The 21,490-nt window shown below is 39.6% G+C and overlaps 1 protein-coding gene across 2 annotated transcripts in view; it reads left to right on the forward strand.

Annotated features, from left to right (window-relative positions):
* Mtap (methylthioadenosine phosphorylase) overlaps positions 1 to 21,490 on the forward strand; it is a 71,092-nt gene that overhangs the window by 44,720 nt on the left and 4,882 nt on the right. For both annotated transcript variants that reach the window (XM_078047703.1, XM_005335917.5), the window contains exons 4-7: positions 2,358 to 2,525; positions 14,150 to 14,252; positions 17,382 to 17,621; positions 21,224 to 21,346. In XM_078047703.1, coding sequence (XP_077903829.1) covers positions 2,358 to 2,525; positions 14,150 to 14,252; positions 17,382 to 17,621; positions 21,224 to 21,346 — 634 coding nt within the window. The remainder of the gene's footprint in view (positions 1 to 2,357; positions 2,526 to 14,149; positions 14,253 to 17,381; positions 17,622 to 21,223; positions 21,347 to 21,490) is intronic.

Raw genomic sequence — 21,490 nt, forward strand, 5'->3', positions numbered from 1 at the left:
CCAAGGTCCAAAAGGAGACCGTTGGTAAGATGGCCCAATGCTGAAGCTTTAATGTTCCTGAACTAAACTGTCAGACTGTGAGATGATTGGCCCTCTAATGCATTGGTTCTGAAATGCTTTGGGTTTTAAAAATTTCTTTTGAAATAGCTAATCAAGAGTTTTAGAGAACACTTTCAGAAAGATATATGTACATTCTGGGTATCAATGGTCCCCATCTTCTGATAGGATCATCTGTTAACTCAGGATAGAAGCCCCAGTGTGCTACATTTGTCTACTGTTATTTTGATGCTTTTAATACTTCTGTTGTTCATCAGGAAAGACATTAAAGATACTTTTTAAGTATAAACATGATAATTACAAGAGGTATTTAATAATAATCCTCTAGCGTAGGTATTTCATTATCCATTTTACAGGTGAAAAGAAACTGAACTGAGAGTAGAGTGACTGATAAGGTCACAGGGCTAGTAAGTGGCAGAGCTTCAAACCCAAAATTTTACTCGAAAGCTCCAACTTTTTCCTTAATATTTGGATATATTTATTTCTACTCTTTTTTTCTAGATATGTCTATGTCTATTAATGTTAAACACATAGAAATTCAACCTTATACTTATGTAAAATATAATTTAAGTGTGTGTTCTCACCAAAAAATATAAGCAAATATGTAGGCAAAACAAAAACAAAGCCTAAGTTTCTAATCATCATCAAACAAACTAAGTTTTGTAAGTTTTGTGTGATAGTCCTTCTGCATGATCACATGGAAAGGAAACTTGACTTTGGGCACTGCCTTTCTGTGATAGAGCATGACATGTCTTAGTTACTCAAATAGCCCAAGATAATTTTAAGTTTTGTTTATGAAATATGGCTTATAAGTATGCTTTGTGATACACATGAATTTTTAGAAATAATTTCAGAAATTGAGTTCCTTTTACTAGCTGCTCACTGGAGTCCCTCTAGGTAGAGGGGGTGTGTGCGCGCACACACACACACACACACACACACACACACAGTTGTGTATTTCAAGTGATCAAAGAGTTTTAACCAAATACATGTTTTTGTCTAACAGATCACACCATTTACTTGTTATGTATCCCTTTCTAAGTGCCAGGGAGGAAGGTAGACACAGCATCATCCTCCAGGCTGATTCCAGTTGAAAAAGCTGAGACTAAAAGAAGATAAGTTTAAGGTGCTGAGAGGCACTATGAAGAAAAATGGGTTTGAGGAACTGATGTGATGTAGATGTGATGGTCATAGAGGGAAACTCAGAGGTGGTGATCTTGGAGTTTAGACCTAAAGAGTTTTGAGACCTAAGTATTTACTAAGTAAGTGTGGATGCAGCAGAGCTACGAGACCTGGGTTAGGAGGTGTTGAATCATTAAGCTGGGGCCCACGAGGTAGAAATCCATGGTAAAGTACTAGGTTTTATTTGAAGTATGATAGTAAGCATTGGTGATTATATTGGTTTACTGAGACTATCATAACAGTGCTATAGAATGGCTGCCTTGCATAACAAATGAATTTTCGCACAGCTCTGGAGGCTGGAACTCTGAGACTGAGGTGTTGGCAGAGCTCTCCTTCTGAGGGCTGTGAGGGAAGGTTATATTCCTGGCCTGTCTCTTGGCTTGTTTTGGCTTGTCTTGTTCAGTGTCCTCATATCCACTTCCCTCTCTACATATCTATGTCCAAATTTCCCCTTCTTGAAAGGGTACCAGTCATCTTAGATCAGGACTCACCCTAATGACCTCATTTTAACATAATTATTTCATAAAGAACTGTCTCCAAAAGCAGTCACATTCTGAGTTAGGAGTGGAGGTTGGGTCTTCAACATGAATTCTGGTGGGTCACAGTTCAGACCATCCAGTGGTTGGCAGTCAGGTAAGCAGTTACTGGACAAAACCTGTTACTGTCACTCCAAACAACTGGGAACTCTCATGCCTTACAAGTTTTCATTAGCTTTTTGGAGGATCAGGCAGAAAGGAATAGAAAGACCCAACTGCTTGGGCTTCCATTTCAGTTAGAAAACAGTGGTGCACATGAAACCTCATGCCTTGCTCTGGGGCATTCATGCCCCATGTGACAGATGCAGTATGTCTTCCTGGAATGTGGATTCTATGCAAGTTGTTACCTGCCCTTGTAGGAAAATTAATATATGGAACAAAAAGCTGGTCTGCATTTTAAGATGAGCTAGTCTGTGCTTGTTGTAGTATGATTATTGACTGATCTCTTCTCATTCCTCCTCTGCTAATAAAAATGCTTTGGTAGAAAATACTAGTAAACACTGCCATTGAATTAGTATGCTTTTCTAACAGTATTAAGATGCCCTGATCACTTGTCTACCATCTTTATTCTCTTTCCCTTAGACATGGGAGGCAGCACACCATCATGCCTTCAAAAGTCAACTACCAGGCCAACATCTGGGCTCTGAAGGAGGAGGGCTGTACACATGTCATAGTGACAACGGCTTGCGGCTCCTTGAGGGAGGAGATTCAGCCCGGTGACATCGTTGTCATTGATCAGTTCATTGACAGGTGAGCAGTCATCTAAAATGCTCTTGTAGCTGGTCACTCCCAGCTCAGAAGATGATGTATAGGAACTACATGGAGAAAGGAAGAGCAGGACATAGATGCATCTGAAGCTTTTTCTTGTGAGAGTTTTAATTTTACTTGACAAATAGTAATTATATGAATTGATGGGATACAGTTTGAGATTTCGGTATATGTATATATTGCACAATGATTAATATGATTGATTAAGCTAGTTTCCATCCCACATCCATTTTGGTAGTGAAAATATTTGATTTTTACTTTAGTAGTATTGAATTCATAATTTGTTTCTATTAATATAATCACCATGCTGTACAATACATCTCAAAAACTTTCTTCTTAAACTTAAGTGAAATTTAGTGTCCTTTAACCAGTATTTTTCCAACCTCTAATGAACAGTGTTTTACTCTCTACTTCTGAGTTGGGTATTTTTAAATTCTACACATCAGTAAAATCATAGAGTACTTGAGTATATACATCCACACATGGAATACTATTTTTTATTCATTCATGCATTGATAACAACTTGAATAATTCTATATCTTGGGCATTATAAATAGTGCTGCTGTTAACTTGGATGTGCAATATTTCTTCTATATACTGAATTTATTTCCTTTGGAATATGCCCCAAATGTGGTGCAATCTCAACTTTTATATTGATCATATATTGCAGTGATTAAATTTTTAGATAAATTAGGTTAGATAAGATTTAGATTAATGGTGCATGCTAGAATCCCAGCAGCTCAGGAGGCTGAGACAGGAGGATTGCAAGTTCAAAGCCAGCCTCAGCAAAAGTAAGGAGCTAAGCAACTTAGTGAGACCCTGTCTCTAAATAAAATACAAAATAGGGCTGGGGATGATGTGGCTCAGTGGCCAGGTGCTCCTGAGTTCAATCCCTGCTACCTGCCTCTGTGGGGCCCCCCCCCTGCGCCCCACCAAAAAAATTTTTTTAGCTAATTTTACCTGTTTTTCTTTTACTTTTTTAGTGTGGCCACTAGAAATTTCAAAGTTACATTGTGAGCTTGTATCCTATTGTTGTTGGCCAGCATTTTCTAAAATGATAGTGCCCCCTGATTGAGCCACATGGCTTTCATTTAACCAGCCATGGGCATATATGTATTTGAACTTCTCATAGGAGAACCAGAACTAATTGCCTTGTGGGTAATGAAAACACATTTCTTAATAAAGTGGATTGTGTGTGTGTTTTGAGGCAAATGTTTGACTTCTCTCTTGGTGCTATCATTGAGCAAGAATAGTGAGCTGGATGCTGTGCTGTTTTTGCCCTAAGGTTCCCAGAGCTTCAATTTGTTTGACAAAACTGTAACATTCTGCATATCTGCCCCAAGGATCTTAGGGCTGCAGGGTGGGGGACAGGAGTCCTCAATCCAAGATCTCATCTCGGCTCTGTGTGCTTCAGTAAGACCAGTTACCTACCATACAGGTCAGTCCCCTACAGAATTAAGGGTTGAACTTATCTCTTAGGCTTCCCAGCACTGCCCATGGATTGTCTCCAGGGGCTGATCTAGAGACATACACTTTGACCTATTGCTATAACTTTGCCAGCATATCATCTCAGAAAAAAATCTTCATCCTGCAGTGATCTTCAAAATTGTTTTTGTCTGAAAGTAAAAGATTGATTTTAATCCTTCTAATATAACTTTGTAACAAAGAATTGGAATCAAGCAATAAGACTTTAAACACATCCTTTCTCATCTGTCAGTCTCTAGCATGGGCTGTGCTTCAGCCATGCCATGCATACCTTAGCGGTTATTTGAGTTTTTTAGAAATAGGAGATTATTGCTCTGATGATAAAATAAACCCTTTAAGGAGTCTGACAAGGCTGGATGCTCTTGTGAAACAGTAGGGTCATTCTTTTCTAAAAGTCTTTTTTTTTTTTTTTTAATGCTACATCCCAGCAAATCAAATGTCAAGAGTCTTGAGTCTGAGCAAAGGGGAGTCCTGGCTGAGACTGTCCTGGAAAAAGCAGGACAACATACCAGGTTGGAGGGCAGTGGATCCAGTGGTGTTTGAGCATGTGCACTCAGTTCTCGGGTCCTTGGCAAATATGCAAGGAAATACCTTCAGAATTCAAAGGGAGAATAACCATTTTCTATTCGTGAGCAGGGCGGCTGTGGGAAGCAAAAAAAAAAAAAAGGTCTTGGTCTAGAACTTAAATGTCAGAAAGAATGCATTGTGGTTTTCATTTTCCCATTTGTAGTGTGCAGTTTTCCTGACTCTTCCCTTGCCTTCCGTCTTGGTCTCCATATGAGATGTTTTTCACAAACTAAAAATTAAAAATAGCAATTCCTACTGAGAATCCATAGGAGTCTTGTCCACAGTAGGTTTCGTGGTGCCCTGCACCTCCTGCTATTTTGGGTGCAACTAATCTTTTTCTCCTGCCTTATAGAAAGTCCCCATTGTCAGAGCCACGAGTCATTTGGCCACTGAGAATAGGACATGGTTAGGACTGGGACTTGTTCTAACTTCCTGATGGTTATAATTTTGGGTTTCCCTCCGTGGTGCATACCCTTATATGTACAGCTATATCTGGCTTTCAACCCCATCACCTATTGGTAATCAGAACGCCATGTTTTATAAGTGAGAATAGACAGATAAAGCTCATGAGGGACTCCCAGCAAGTTCCACAACTGGAAGTGTTACACCTCTGTAATCCCAGCGACTTGGGATGTTAAGGCAGTAGGATCACAAGTTCAAGTTCAGCCTCAGCACCTTAGTGAGGACCTAAGCTACTTAGTGATATCCTGCCTCAAAATAAAAAATAAAATGGGCTGGGGATTTGTCTCAGTCGTAAAGTGTCCCTGGGTTCAATCCCCAGTAGCAAAAAGAAAAAGAAAATTGTCTGGAGATGTAGCTCAGTGGTGAGGCACCCCAGGTTTATTCCAGTACTGGAAATAAAAAGGTAGATTCTACTCCTTAGACCCTGGCTTTGCGAGAATAAAGGGCATCCTGAAGTTGGCTACTTTCAAGGCTCCAGCTGGACTTGCAGATAGTTACTCCTTGGGCTTTATGTGTGCTTTCTTCCTGGCATCTTTGGGTCTTCCACATATCTGTCCCTCACTGTACAGGAACAGTTGTGGAACCAACTCGTCATTACTTGCTAATTCATTCTATAATCACTTCCTGTTACGGTAGTAACAGTTCTTTCTAAAAGGGCTTTAATGATGCAGCTTCTTTGAGTGTAAGATAACAGCTTCTTCCTTTTGAATCCAGAGGATAGGTAATGGTCAGTTCATTAGCCTGATACTTAACATGGCTCCTCCCTGCCTGTGGCTTGGCACCTGCCCGGAAGCCTCACCAGGTTCCCAGATGAGATGTGGAGAAGTTTACAAGCATGATGGTTCATTGGCCTGGCCTTTGTTTTGTTTTTGTTTATCAGCCTTGCAGCCTTCCCATACACACCCCACTTTTAAAGCTTGACCTTCACAGTGCATTAAAAAGTATTGGATAGGAGTGATTTCTCCTGAAATTTTTGCTATTGGAGCAAAGCAAGACTGTTCCACTGGCTGCTTTTCTTAAAGCATGAGGCATTTTTTTTTCCTCTTCCTGTGTTCCTCAAGGGTCTCTGCTTTTCTAACTCAGTTATTGCTGGATATGGCTGCAGATTCTTTTGTCCATGGGGGAGAACTGGTGATGAGGTCTTTTTTTTTTTCATCCCCAAGAGCTGATTGTCTATGCAATGCAAGACCCAGAGGCAGTGACTTCCAGAAGTTTTCTATACATGACCTTGTTTCTCTGAGCCATCAGTCTTCATTATTATGGGACTTCAGTTCACCATATTTATTATGCAAGTGTAGAAAGCAACAGCTAGACTTGTAAACTGGGAAAATGCCCACATTGTATTAAACTTTAAGAAAAATTAGACTATTGGGTTCTGCTTCTGTTGCTCTCAAAAATATCTGAAGGTGAAATTTGTGAACATACCAGTAAGAAAGAAAATGAGATTTCTTTTTATTAGTAGTCTTTATGAGGAATGTTTTGTGAGAAAGGCAAATAAGAACTTTATTTTTAACAATGAGAAAAATACAGCCAAAAAGGGTTAAAGAAAGCAGAGTGTGATTCCTAGTGCCAAGTGGTTTCTGTCAATTTTAATTAACATGTTGGCCTTGGCCTCTGGTTAAGTTCTGCTTACAGAATGTGGGGAAGAAGCACCAGCTGGGGAGGGAGGACATCCAAATTCTTTCCTCTGGCTCTGCCACAAAATTGCTTTGTCACCCAGCATCCTCATTTGGTAAATGAGGGTGTTGGATTGACTCCTAAGAGTTCTGGAGTCCTGTAGATTATTATCTGCAACTTATTTTCCTGCATAAATTAGGAGGGGTCTGGGTGTGCTTTTGTGATGCATTCTGACTCATTAGGAAAGTCCCTCTGTAAATAGTGCTGAGGGATCATTTATACCCGTTCATTTACTCCCTCCCAGAGACTCAGCCCTACCTTGGGCTTCCCCATGACATCACTGTGTGGAACTCTGACCCCGGTGGGGGTGTGCTCCCAGGAAAAGTCCGTCAGACTTCCCAGTAGGTTCTGATGATTGGAAATGGAGGTTCAAGGTAAAGGATTACACATGGAGCGTCTTTCTGCCACTCGGCAGCTTCCGGTTCAGCCCTTTTCCACCATTTACTCGCATCCCTGCTCTTCTTTGTCATCTTCCCACTATAGCTATCCCAGAAGTGGGGTCAGCTACTCCCCTATGTGAAATCCATTCTTATGTTTTGCTCCAGAATCTAGTTTGTTACTGATTCCTGACCATAAGTGTGTACTGCTACAAAAAACACTGAACTGCCACAGATTGAGTTCCTGCAAGGTGCCACCATCAGTTTATCCCATTTTTTTGTGTGCAGCAATCATTTCCCTGGTTTATAGTTGAGGAGACTTAGACTCAGAAATATTATCATTGGCTCAAAAATGGACCCTGTGGGATTTGAACTCAGCTTCATATCCAAAGACTGTTAGCTTAGCTCCCCCTCATCCCCATGTTTGCACCTTTTTTATTCCTTGTTAGATCCATCTGGCTGCCTGGGGGCAAGGCCCCAGAGAAACTTCAGATTTTGTAAACTAGGATTGAATTTTCTCCCTTGATTGTCTTCAGGCCCTGCTCTCCCTCCCGCAAGCCACACTTCTGGACTACAGTAATACAGAGGGAACACTGGCAGTGCTATCTCCTCCTGTCTGTCACCCTTGCGACCCTTCAGTTTCTAGAAGGTGCCATCTTGTCACCTGACATGCCTTGAGCCCTCCTCCGCTGCCTTCCTGGAAGTCAGATTCTTCCTTGACATTCCTCCTTCTCTTAGCTTGTCTCCCCTTGCATCTAGTTCCCATTCTTTTCCCTGGAAGTAGAAACCAAGAGTATTGGAAACCAGGCATCCGCTGCCCTCTGGGATCTGATCCTCAGGGCTGTGGCAGCAGTGATCAGCAGCAGCACACCCAGATTTCTGAATTAACCACACAGCCGAAGGAGGAATGATGTCCTCAAGGCTGTTTACATGACCTCATCCATTCCTGTAATTTGATGTAACTTGTTCATAATTTATTTCATTTTTGATGTGAAGATCTTTGACATATGCTTTATAACCTCTTGTTACTTTTGTGGAAATGATTTCTTCCCTGACATTTACATTTAGAAAACTGAGGATCCCTGCTTATTTTCCTCCCCCTCCCCCCAAGGGGAGGGATGTTAATACTTATTATCTGATCACATCTGGTCTTCTGAACATGAATTCAAGTTTTCTGTGGATAATTCCAAAGTGAGAACATATTAAGCACTTGTCATATATCAGATGCTGTTAGACCTTGGAAATAGCAACTTATATAACTATTGCTATTGGAGATTTTGGGGCCCCTTTCTTTTTTTTTTAATTTTTATATAACAGTAGAATGCATTACAACTCTTATTACATATAGAGAGCTCAATTTTCACATCTCTGGTTGTATACATAGTATACCCACACCAATTTGTCTCATACATGTACTTTGGATAATAATGATCATCACATTCAACTATCATTAATTACCCCATGCCCCCTCCCTATCCCACAATGAATTGGCTTCCTTATATCAAAGAAAACATTTGGCATTTGGCTTTTTGGGATTGGCTAACTTCACTTAGCATTATCTTCTCTAACTCCATCCATTTACCTGCAAATGCCATAATTTTATTTTTTTATTGCTGAGTAATATTCCATTGTATGTATGTATGTACACACACACACACACATATACATATATATATATATATATATGCCACATTTTTAATCCATTCATCTATTGAAGGGCATCTAGGTTGGTTCCACAGTTTAGCTATTGTGAATTGTGCTGCTATAAACATTGATGTGGCTGTGTCCCTGTAGTATGCTGTTTTTAAGTCCTTTGGGTATAGACTGAGGAGAGGGATTGCTGGGTCAAATGGTGGTTCCACTCCCAATTTTCTAAGAAATTTCCATACTACTTTCCATATTGGCTGCACCAGTTTGCAGTTCCACCAGCAGTGTATGAGTGTACTTTTTTCCCCCACATTTTTGCCAACATTTATTGTTGTTTGTATCCATAATAGCTGCCATTCTGACTAGAGTGAGATGAAATCTTAGAGTGGTTTTGATTTCATTTCTCTAATTGCTAGTGATAATGAACATTTTTTCATGTGTGTGTTGATTGATTGTACATCATCTTCTGAGAAGTGTCTCTTTAGGTCCTTGGCCCATTTATTGATTGGGTTATTTGTTTTTTTGGTGTCTAGTTGTTTGAGTTCTTTATATACCCTAATGATTTGTGCTCTATCTGATGTGTGAGGGGTAAAGATTTGCTCCCAAAATGTAGGCTTTCTATTCACCTCACAGATTGTTTCTTTTGCTGAGAAGAAACTTTTTAGTTTGAGTCCATACCATTTATTGATTCTTGATTTAAATTCTTGTGCCACAGGAGTATTATTAAGGAAGTTGGGGCCTAGTCTCACATAACGGAGATTAGGGGGTTAGGCCCCTTTCTAAAAAATACTCTGTCCCATTAGTAAACTTTATAATGTACAAGCTTTTCCAACCAACCTTCTTCACCCTTTGCAGTTTACAATCCTAAGAATAATAGCACCAAAGCCTGTGTTTTTCTAATTTATATACCAGGACGTGTGTTTATTGTTTCCTGTGTGAGTAGACAGAGTCACTGATTGCATAGCCGCGGGACTCGATAAAGCCACATGCATTGACCTGGAGCAGTTAGAAGGATGCTTATGAAGCTGCATAGTAACTTTAGGAAATGTTTTTATAACCCATATTGTGTTCCTGCCTCTGCTAATTATTACAAGGAAGCACCCCCTTAATATCCGTTAGCCTTTCACAGGTAAGAACAAAGAGATTGCTGTTCCCACCTGGGTCACAGTTGGGGGTTTTATTCTGTAGTTTTTTTCCTTTTTTTTTTTCTTTTTTATGGCATCGTAAGGCATTAGGGACACTCTGGAGATTGCAGCAAGGGGAAGATCATAATGATAATGCTTCAAATTCAGAACTTCAATTCCTTCTGGTTAATAGAACAGGTTCACGTCTCTTAATCTGTAGTTCTTCATATTAGAACTTCCTCTATCTCATCTCATGTTATTGTTTTACTATTTGGATACCTTTTCAATGAAGCCCATAGAATCACTTCCCCAAAGCCACCCTCCTTGTGAACACAGACAGTTTGCTTTGCCAGGAAATTAATTGACTCATGTTCCTGCATGCTGGGGCTTGTTGTAGGGTGGCTGTATTCTGAAACTATCTCAGAGATATGTGGTTTGTGTTTGCTTCTGCCCAGAGACAGGTGTTTGCCCTCAACTTGTTTGTAACTGAGTATTTCCCAAGAGAAAAATATTAACAAATGACCATAAGCTGTTCAAGAGTCTTGATTTAAGAAACAGCCTACCAATCATTCTCTGGGTTTTTCTCCCACCATGCCTATGTTCCCAGTGGTCTCTTCCTTGATTGTCTTAAACTCATGTATTTTGCGAGCGCACAACATAATTTTGTTTCCTTCGCTCTTCAAAGGACAATTTTTCATTTGTTTGTGCCTTAAATTTTCTTAGCATATGTCTTTGCTTGGCAACCTCAAGCAATTTGAGGGGATATCCTTCACTGAAGGCTCCTCAAAATCATTATCTAAGGTTGGTAGAAGAGATGTACAGAAGCAGGTATACTAGTAGTAGCTACATAAGCAATAGGTAGAGTGCCGATCCCTTGCATCATGTTAATGTAATTTAATCCTCACATGGCCATATGAGGTAAATGGTTTTATTTCCAATTTAAATACGAGAAAGCTTATATAACTGAAATGCAAAGAGATCAAAGTAACTTTGCAGTGTATCTACAGACAGTAAATGGCAAAATCAGCTAATCAGTGGATCCCATGCTACTACAGGAAGGTAAAATGAGTCTCCTTGCCTTGCTAGAAAGTTTTACTGGTTGAAGAAAGAATAAGTAGCAGATCTTTAGCAGCAATTCTTTTTTTTTTTTAATCTTTATTTCTTAGTTATAGGTGGACATAATACCTTTATTTTATTTTTATTTGGTGCTGAGGATCGAACCCAGTGCCTCATGCATGCTAGGCAAGCACTCGACCTCTGAGCCACAACCCCAGCCCAGCAGCAGTTCTTTATTATTGTAGCAACCATAACTGGGTTAATCATATCTCAAACCACTGAAGCATCTGAATCCACTTCCTATTGCTGTCATAACAAATTACATAAGTGGCTTTGACAACACAAAGTTATTGTCTTATAAGTCTACAGGTTTGCAATCTAATGGGGGTCTCACTGGGCTTAAAAAAAAAAAAAGTGGCAGAGCCATATTCTCTCTGCAGGTTTGGGGAGAATCCATTTCCTGCACTGCTTGGTTCATGGTCCCTATACATCTTTAAAGCCAGCCATGGTAGATGGAGTTCTTCTCTCATCTCTATCACTCTGAAGTTGGCTCTTCTACCTCCTTCTAATGTCATCTTGTGATGGCATTATTCCTGCTTGGTTAATCCAGAATAATCTTTATATCTAAGATCAGCTGCTTACCAAACTTAATTCCATCTACTACTTCTTTTATAAGGGCACTGATATAACCAATCATGAGCACTTTACCCCCATGACCTAATCATATCCTTCTAATATCATCTTAGGAGTTTGGGTTTCAGTATGGAAATTCTGGGGGCATACTTTCAGACCATATACCTTGTGAAGAGAATTTGGGAAGTTAGGCATGGTGGCACATGCCTGTAGTCCCAGCTACTAAGGAGGCTGATGTAGAGGATTGTGAGTTTGAGGCCAGTGTGGGCAGCATGGTGATTTCATTGGAGGAGGCTAATTAGTTTGCCTGAGACATACATATTCAGTGATTAATTTAAACTTCTGGGGTAAAACTACATTTTCTGTTTTTATACATCACTCAGAAAATGACTCAAGGTTGAACCAGAATGGTGTTTTAACTGGAAATCAGAACTGAACGTGCCGACTTAGGTAACAGTCCCTACTTATAAGATGTGCCTGGCTTCTGGCTTAGTTGCGAAAGTTCTGATTTCTCCGATCTTGGAGGGGAAACTCTCAGATGGGGGACAAGTTCTCCTAACACATTTCATTCTAGAATTTCTCTTGGGTATGTCGTCTACTTTCCTCAGCTCTGGTTGTAAATTCTTTTTGTCTTATCTCAAGCTCACACCTCACTTCTGATCTGTTATGGGTTATTTGGACCTTTTGGTTAAATTTTACCCTCCTGAGGCCTTTACAAAGTGGACAAGGCATCATATTTCATGGCTGGAAAATGGAGAATCAAAAAAAAAAACAAGATGTTATTTGCAACAAGATGTACAGCCAATAATTCTGCAGGGATCTTTGCTGAAAGGGGAAAATATATAATATTCCACTTAAAAGAAGGAATTAAACTGTAAACAGGTATCATGTATATGTAATACGATGTAAAGCATAATGTAACACATGTTTTGCCTTAAAGTAAAGCAGTTCAGTACAAAGAGAGAAATAACAAGGCAAAGGGCCAAAGAGAAGAGGGGTAGACAGAGGTGATGGGGCATTAGTGCTTGAATGTCTTTTGAAGTATAGCCACTGGAGGATTTGAAACCTTGCTTTCATAATCACAGTTGCAAGTGGGGCTGTTGTTAATACTAGACTAATTGAAGGCTCAGACCAGATGGAGCTTGAGCAAAGGATGTTGCACCATTTGTTGGGCAGTCTTTCCAACAGAGAGGAGCTTCTATTGATATAGCTAGAACAGCCATTGAACCTTTTCTTCACCCCTTCTGACTTTACTTAGGGTTAACTAGGCCTCTCCCCTAAGGTTGGGAGGATCAAGGGCAACATTTGGATTGTTCCAGGGCACTGAGGCCTCATCTCCAAGTGAGGTGGCTTCGTTGCTAGCTAGTGTGGTGAAGTAGGAGTAATAGGTTAATTTTGGTCTACTGACATGTGGCTGTGTAAATAGAGCTTGTAAAAGGATTTCTCAGTACTGTCCCCTACTCCTGCCTCTGGAAGAAGACATCAAATTATATACCTTCCCCTGTGGACTCTCCCTTTTTTCATCTCTCCCTGTCCTTCCCCTCTGTAGGGATTATCTTTCCTGTTTCAAGTTTAGAAAAAAAAATTAATAGACATAAATAAAAAGTAGTTTTTTCTGAATCAGGCATGGTGGCTCATGCTCGTAATCCTAGCTACTCATGCCAAGGGTTAGGATAAGGAGGCAAGAGGATCTGAAGGTTGAGACCAGCCTGAGCAATTTAGTGAATTCCTCTCTCAAAGGGCTGGGGATATAGCTCAAAGGCACAGTACCTGCCTAGCACTACAAGTCCTTGGGTTCAATTCCCAACATGGAAAAATAAATAAATAAAAGTAGTTTGTTCTAAAAACTTCTGCAAGAAATTTCTACAGAAATTCCCTTGAGGGAATTTTAACCCGTTTTGTAGATTCAAAAATGTTGTACCAAAAATTTGAACCAAGAGACTTAGGAACTGGTTAGAGTTGGTAATAGGAACAAACTAAATGAGGTGGCAAAGAGACAGATTCGCATAAGTAGAGCAAGATAGACAGCTGCTTTATTCAGTGGGTCACTGATCTGGGAATTGCCCTTAATTTGGAGGTATGACAATCAAGATGTAAGGTAAGGACCTTGTTTGTACCCTGAAACCAGAGATGCAATAGTTAAACAACAACAACAAAAAAAATTTTTTTTAAGTCCATCAAGGAGATCTGGACATGGTCTAAGTAAAAGCCTATAATTTATAACCATGAAAAACCTAACAAATGAAGCAAGTTTGACAAAATGTGCAATCTGGTGAATCTAAGTGATGGGTTTACAGGGCTCACTCTGTGATCTGTAATCCATGATGATGAAACATTTTCATTTTGACTTCTTATGTGTTTACCTGGCCTCCTGGCCTATGGTAAATGGTCACATTTTCATTCCTGTTGAGCTATCTAGAACCAGAAGAGCCAGATGCCCTCCTAAAGCTGCCTTATGAGCAACTGCTGTCATCATCTGGGGCTGTTGATTCAGGATTGAAAGAGTAGGATGTCGTCCTAGATGATGTTGGTTTAGAGGTGGCTTTTTTTTTTTAACCTTTCACTTTATTTTTTATAGGACCACCATGAGGCCCCAGACCTTCTATGATGGATGTCATTCCTGTACCAGAGGAGTATGCCATATTCCATTGGCTGAGCCGTTCTGCCCCAAAACAAGAGAGGTTTGTAGACTTTCAGGAAGGTGTACCAGAGCAGTTCATAAGGGCCTGGGGTGATTTCTGCAGTTATATCAGTTAGCTGAGCAGGTAGTGTCCCTTCTTCTTTCAAGCTTACTTTTTATTGAGGGTCTTGCCTCTGAGGCTAGCCTCCCAAGTCACTGGCATTGTAGGCATGCACCACCATGCCTGGCTGGAACCTTTTTAATAAGCTCCTATTTTGTGGGCTGGGGTTGTAGCTCAGTGGTAGAACACTTGCCTGTCATGTGCAATGTGCAAGGCCCAGGGTTCAATCCCCAGGTACTGCCAAAAGAAAAAAAAAAAATCTATTTTGCTGTCAGAATACTTTTTAAATAATTTAATATAGGACAGCATGACAGTTCAGAGTATATAGCCTGAGGTGAGTACAGTATCACACACCACTAATCCCAGCAGCTCGGGAGGCTGAGGCAGGAGGATTGTGAGATCAAAGCCAGCCTCAGCAGTTTAGTGGTTAAGTGCTGCTAGGTTCAATCCCCAGAACCAAAAAATAATAATAAAAAGACCGATGTGATTCTGCAATCTGTATACAGGGTAAAAATGGGAGTTCATAATCCACTTGAATCAAATGTATGAAATATGATATGAAAAGAGCTTTGTAATGTTTTGAACAACCAATAAAAAAAAAGATTTTTGAATCATAAAAAAAAAAACAAGAAGAAGAAAATATAGCCTGAAGCCAGATTACTTAGTATCAAGGCTGTGGTCTTTAGCTTGATAGCTGTGTATTATCGGGCAAATTATTTAACATCTCTGGGCTTCGGAAATGTAAAAAGAAGACAATGATAACATATTTCCCAGGGGCAAAAGAGCTAATGCAAAGTGTTTTGAACCATGTCTGTCAGTTATAGGACATCTAGTGATTAATAACTGCTTTATGAATTAAATTATTATCAATAATCTAAAAATGTACGGATTGGCGTCTTCTGCTTTTGAGCTGAGTTTGTCCATTATGGTCTAGCCTCTGCTCCAACATTAGAGTAGAATCTCAGAAATATGGTGGCAGTCACACAGGGACCATTTATGGCGTCAAGTGAGAATCTCAGCTTTAACTTCCAGTAAATTAAAAATGTCTCTTAGAGAAAGATCCTGTGTTGTGTCACTTTTCTTATAATCCTCGGTTTGAAAGTCAGGTGCACCCCAAAAGATCAGAAGTATTGCCATTTGTGTTAAAATCTCTGTAAGTAAAGAGATGAGTATTTTTAGAAAATTTACCAGAAACTTGTAACCGGGGTTTCCTTGGAGGGCAGGTGACCTGGTTCCTAAGTCAGGGTGAAAGAAATTCTCTCCCAACCTAACAGCCTTTTATGTATTTATTTTGGTTTGGACCATGTACACGTGTTACCTGTTCTGAAAATGATATCACTTGTAGTCATTTCAGAAGACACAAATGTTCTAAAAATCTTTATCTGAATGTTCTAATACATTTTTTTCTGGTGATCTAATATTGCTAGTCCCTTTACGAGGATGTGATGGTTTCAGGAGCTCCATTTTGATTACTCAAGATAAGAAAATGAAATTATCTTAGCCTCAGAACTGAGTTTGGCCCTGTAGTTTATTTTCCCCGCTTCCTTAGGGTGTTGTTACTTGTTCTCCTGGGAGTACAAAGTATTGGTTCAGCAATGAGGCCCCCAGGGTCTGTCACTGTGACCAACCTGCATCCAGAAGTCTCCTTTTCCTCCTTACAGTCCTGGTACCAAACTCCATTGAGGAGGACTTAGGTGTCACTGGCCAGTGGGACACAGTAGCTGTGATCTTAACACATGTCTAGAAACTGAAGTTTAGCCAAGACATTATTCTTCAAAGACACTTAATGACGGCAAGACTGGGTTGGGGGGAGGGGAAGTAGGGACTTGGGTCCTTGGATTTATAACTTGTACTGTGTGGAAGAAAGGGTAGATTAAACATAATTTATTTTCAGCATTCATAAAATAAGCACAGTACAGCATCAAGTGTTCATTGCTGACTGCTTATTATGGTTCCAAATTGGGAGTTGCCAAAGCTCCTATTAAAATTTTCTTTCCCTTTTCCATGGCATAATGAGTTATATGTAAGGAAATAGATTAATTTGCTTATAGAGTTCAGACTTGTGCAGGTAAAATTTAGCCTAGATTAGAACCTTTTTTTTTGACTTTTGAATCCCTCCATTTTATATATCCACTATCCCAGGAATCTGCCATTCATTTGGCAAACTTGTAGAAGTTGCTGATATTAGTGATCATTGAAAGACAAGTTTAGCCTTTATGTAGTGTTTACAGTGTTCTGGGACAATTTTGTGCAACCATATACCTTAGCTTATTTAATCCAAGATATCTCTGAGTTATACAATAAATATTGTTATTCCTGTTTTACAGATGAGAATACTAAGGCATGAGGTTAAGTGACTTTTCAACAGTGCTTTAATGGGTTAACAGCTAAGTTGAAGAAGACTAATTTTTTTATATTAAAAGGAAATGTTGACACACAGACTAAGAAAAAATGAAATTAATACCCTGAAAATAGACATTATTAATTAAAACACTGGACAAAAAGGTCAAAATTTTTAATGTTTCTAAAACCCATATATGATCTTCTCTCTAAAGGAATGCCAAGGTAAATTTATTCCTGGAAGGAAAAAATCATCACAGCTCCATTCTGTTCACCATATGTCCTTAGAGCAGCAACAGGCAACAGAGAAATGACTTTCTAACTCAAAACAAAGATTGTACTAAAGCCTGCACCTTCTGGGGTGGGGTGGGTAGGGGTAAAGGGGGGCATGAGCAGTTACTCCTCAGGAGCTTGGGAAATAGAATTCAGCACAACTCTTTCAAGAGGTGTGACTCAAGTCCAAATTCACAACCCAGCTTAGATTCTTAAAGTTGTGAAAAATAAAGCAGGTAAGCAAATTCCTGGTACATAAAGAAATCTCCTTGTCTGTTCCTATAGAGTTGATCTATGTATGCAAAGAGACTGTATGAATGAGTAAGGGTCTAGTGTAGGAGACCCCATTCTGTGGTCTATTTTAAATAAAACTTGCTAAACATCAGAGAATAAATAAAATTATAAACCATACATATGTTCATATGTTTTCAGTTTGTGTTTTTTTTCCCCCCCTAGGTCCTCATAGAGACTGCTAAGAAGCTAGGACTCCGATGCCACTCAAAGGGGACTATAGTCACAATCGAGGGACCTCGGTTTAGTTCCCGGGCAGAAAGCTTCATGTTCCGCACCTGGGGGGCAGATGTTATCAATATGACCACAGTTCCAGAGGTGGTTCTTGCCAAGGAGGCTGGAATTTGCTATGCAGGCATCGCCATGGCAACAGATTATGATTGCTGGAAGGAACATGAGGAAGCAGTAGGTGGAATTCTCTTCTGAGCATGTGCAACATGGGTTTCTGGGTACCAAGAGCTTTTGAGAAAGCATCTTAATTATTTTGTGTGTGTGTGTTAGTTTCAGAGAGTGAGATGCTTTTGTCCAGGAATCAAGAGTGAACAGTGCATTCATTGTAGGCTTGTAGATCTGCTGAGAATCACAATAAGACTTGGGCCTTACTTGAAGGACAAAGATGTGTTGTGATTGTAATTTTCTTGTCCGAAAGTCAGGGGTTAATGTTGAAACGATACAGGAGTCCCTCTCCAGTTGACCAAACCATTTATTTGAAGTCTGACAACCATCCTGGTTTAAGTATGATGTGTGGGTGGGGGGGGGGGAGGCATGATGGAGAGGAGGGAGATGGCAGCAAGATATGGCAGGACCACAGACAATGTGAGCATTCTGGATGCCAGACCACAGAGGGCTTGAGGCAAGGAAGATAGCAGGTCCTACTAGAATTTGAAGCTTCCAAAACAAACATTTTTATTGTGGGAAACTGTAAAGATCTATGGAACCTACCTCTCAACTTCTACAGGTACCAACCCTGGCCAATCTTGTGTCATGCATGTCCCTTTCTGTTTCTCCAACCCCTACCCTCTTTTTGAAGTAAATAGTTTTTTAATATGGCATTTTTTTAATTTTTAAAAAAATTAGCCACTGTTATTAGTTTCTTGATATAATCAAATATTTAGACTGCTTGTATTTTCCTTCTGGTCTCATGATCTTTAACAGTTTAGTCAAATTGGCATCCCTGCAGCTCAGACATTGTGTGTTAATGGTATGCCTCTTAAGGATCTTTTAGTAGTCTCCGCCCTCTGTTCTCATTCCTGTGAGAGCATTTGTCTTGTCATTTATCTCAGTTTAAAATAGAGAAAGGGCCAGGCACAATAGTACATGCATATAATCCCAGCAACTCAGGAGATTGAGGCTGGAGGATCACAAGTTCAAGGCCAGCCTCAGCAACTTAGTAATGCCCTATTCCAAAATGAAAAATAAAAAGGGCTGGGAATGTGGCTCAATGGTAAAGGGCCCCTAGAATCCATCTTCAATACCAAATATAAAATAAAATAGAGAAAGGGACAAAACTAGGGTTACCAAACTTGAAGGAATGGAGATGATACCTCCAAAGAGGCCCTTACCACATCTCAAGAGAGTTGCTTATTTTACCATCCAGTTTCACATTAAAAAAAGGTTAGCTACTCTTGCCATGCCTGTCCATGTGTACTGTGCTTGGGTGCATAGATAGGTGAACACAGGTTCTTGATTTTTACTTGAATGTCTTATCCTGGCTCCTCAGCGTAATGCAATATTGCTGATTACTGGAATATCTTTTACACATATATGCAAATCCTGACTTCAAGTCACACCATAATATCTGGTTGGGAGCTTTGTAACCTAAGGGAGACCTGGTTTCTGAATGTTGAGAACATGCGTTCAATTAATAGGAAACTCCAGCCCTTGCAGCTGGCTCCCTGAAAAGAGTTTTGCTTCCTGCTTATGGCTTTCTGCTCAGCATGTCTCCTTTGCACAAGTAGCAGTGATTTCCTTTAGCAGCCCAGAAGAGAGTTGGAAAGCAGTCAATTGGAGCCAATTCATTCAAAAGCAGAGAACCTGAGATCTCTGTGATAGGCATAAAGACAAATAATGTTAAGTGCCACAAAGAACACACAAAGATGGCAACAACTCAGCCCGCCAAGTGTGTCATGTGCTTTAAGCCAGACATGCACCCTGGCATGGCAGGAAGGTTTTGGAGTTGCCTCAACCCGACTTCAATTCTAGTTGTTCCGTTTACCTGTGGCACTAGTCAAGTTATTGAAGCTGCTAACTCCTCTGCAGAATGAAGCCAGGGAATGGGAGTGAATAGTTAGAGTTGTTTAGAAGTTTTAGCTTGACCTTTAATAGAGGGTTGAATTTTTCCAGGGAGAGGGTCAGTAAGAAAGGAACCTAACAGAAACAAAAAGAGAGATCACAGTCTATCTATATAGATACATCATTTACAGGGAAAATATATGGGGATGCTTAAAAACAAGGTAAATCTCTTGGATGCTTCATATATTTGCATTTAATGACTCAGCTGAAACCATGCCTTTACATGTTCTTGGCAAATACCCAGTTGCCCGCGGCTTTGTGTTGCACAGTACTGGAAATTTCCCTCTGCTGTGGTGCCCATGCTTGTTTTGTTTTCTGTTTTGTTTTTTTTTTTTCCTAAACAATCCTCATTGCTCGTGGGAGCAATCTGGACATGAGATAGAAGGGTATAATCATCATGTCCCTAAATCTAATTTTAGTCATAATACAAAAGTAGACAATAGTATGGACATCCATGAGCCCTAACAGCCAGTTTGAACCATTATCCTCTCAACTTATGTCCAGTCACATTTCATCTGTACTTCCCTTCATAATTTTAATCCAGAAACATTTCAGGAATTATCTGACATAATCATACTGTCATTATTATACTCCAACAGTAATTCCTCAGTATACTGCAACAAAACTCAGGTGTCTAGTTAAATGTCATAATAAAGGATTTTTTTTTCTTTTTTTTTTTCTTTTTTTTTTGTATAGTAAGTTTCCTTAAGGAAACCAAGACTCTTGTCCTGTTGAGTTTCTCACACTCTGAATTTCTGAAAGCTTCCTCTTAGAGTAACAGGTTTCTCTGTCCTCTGTATTTTCTGAAAATTGACAGCTAGATCTAGAATTTGATCAGATTCAGGTGTCTTTAGTAGGTTTTTTGTTTGTTTCTTGAAGCCCATGATGAGTAGGGAGGTTTTGGTTGTTTGGATAGTTTGTGATGTTAGTAGCCAAACCATTAATTCCTTTTATAAGTCATACAGTGGTGATACTTTGATTCTATAATTTTTTTTCTTTAGTAGTTTAGAACAACTTTCTAAAGAGGCAATACTTATTTTAAATTTGATTATCCAATATAGCCCCAATTTTAAGAATGGAATTCATTTTACTATGGACATGGAGAAAACAGAACCTTGTTTTCACACCATACTGATCCTTTATACATCTGAGATATTTTCTCAGATACCATATTGAAAATTGTTAATGCTTCCCCGCCCCCTTTTTTTTCTCCAAGACCTCTGCTCTAAAACTAAAACCATCTTGATAAATGCAATGTTTAGGTGTAAAGGATTGAATTTGGAGTAAAACAGATTTTACCAGTCAGGCTTGTTAGTCTCTAAGCTGCTATAACAGAAAACTGGGTAGCTTCTGAGCAAAAGTTTTTCTTTCACAGTTCTAGAGGTTAGGAAGTCCAAGGTCAAGGAACTGGCCAGTTGGGTGTCTGGTGAGCACCTGCCTCCTCATAACCATCTCAATTCTCACTTAACCTCACAAGGGGTGAGGGTACTCTCTGTGATCTCTAGTCTCATTCATGAGGGCTTTATTTTCATACTTAATATCCTTTAGAGGCCCACCTCCTAGCACTCTCACATTGGGGATTAGATTTCAACAGATGAATTTGGAAGGGACACACACATACACACCATAGTAAGGATTAAAACTCGAGAAAAATATTCTGTGAACAGAAATGGACTTGTAAATTCAGTTAACATCCTATGCTGTTGTTTCTCTAGGTTTCAGTAGACCGGGTTTTAAAGACCCTGAAAGAAAATGCCAACAAAGCTAAAAGTTTACTCCTTACTGCCATACCTCAGATAGGATCAATGGAATGGTCAGAAACCCTCCATAACCTGAAGGTAGGTGTCCTGAGCCATCTTTGCAAGCATACACTTCCAGAGACTTAGACATCATCTTCTCACTTTCATTTCTCCCTGGGTCTATTTCCCTACATATTTTATGCAATCGTGAATATTTTTTCAGTAAGTTTTCATGCCATTTAC

The sequence above is a fragment of the Ictidomys tridecemlineatus genome, chromosome 4 (genome assembly GCF_052094955.1).
Source record: "Ictidomys tridecemlineatus isolate mIctTri1 chromosome 4, mIctTri1.hap1, whole genome shotgun sequence".
Taxonomy (NCBI): Eukaryota; Metazoa; Chordata; class Mammalia; order Rodentia; family Sciuridae; genus Ictidomys; species Ictidomys tridecemlineatus.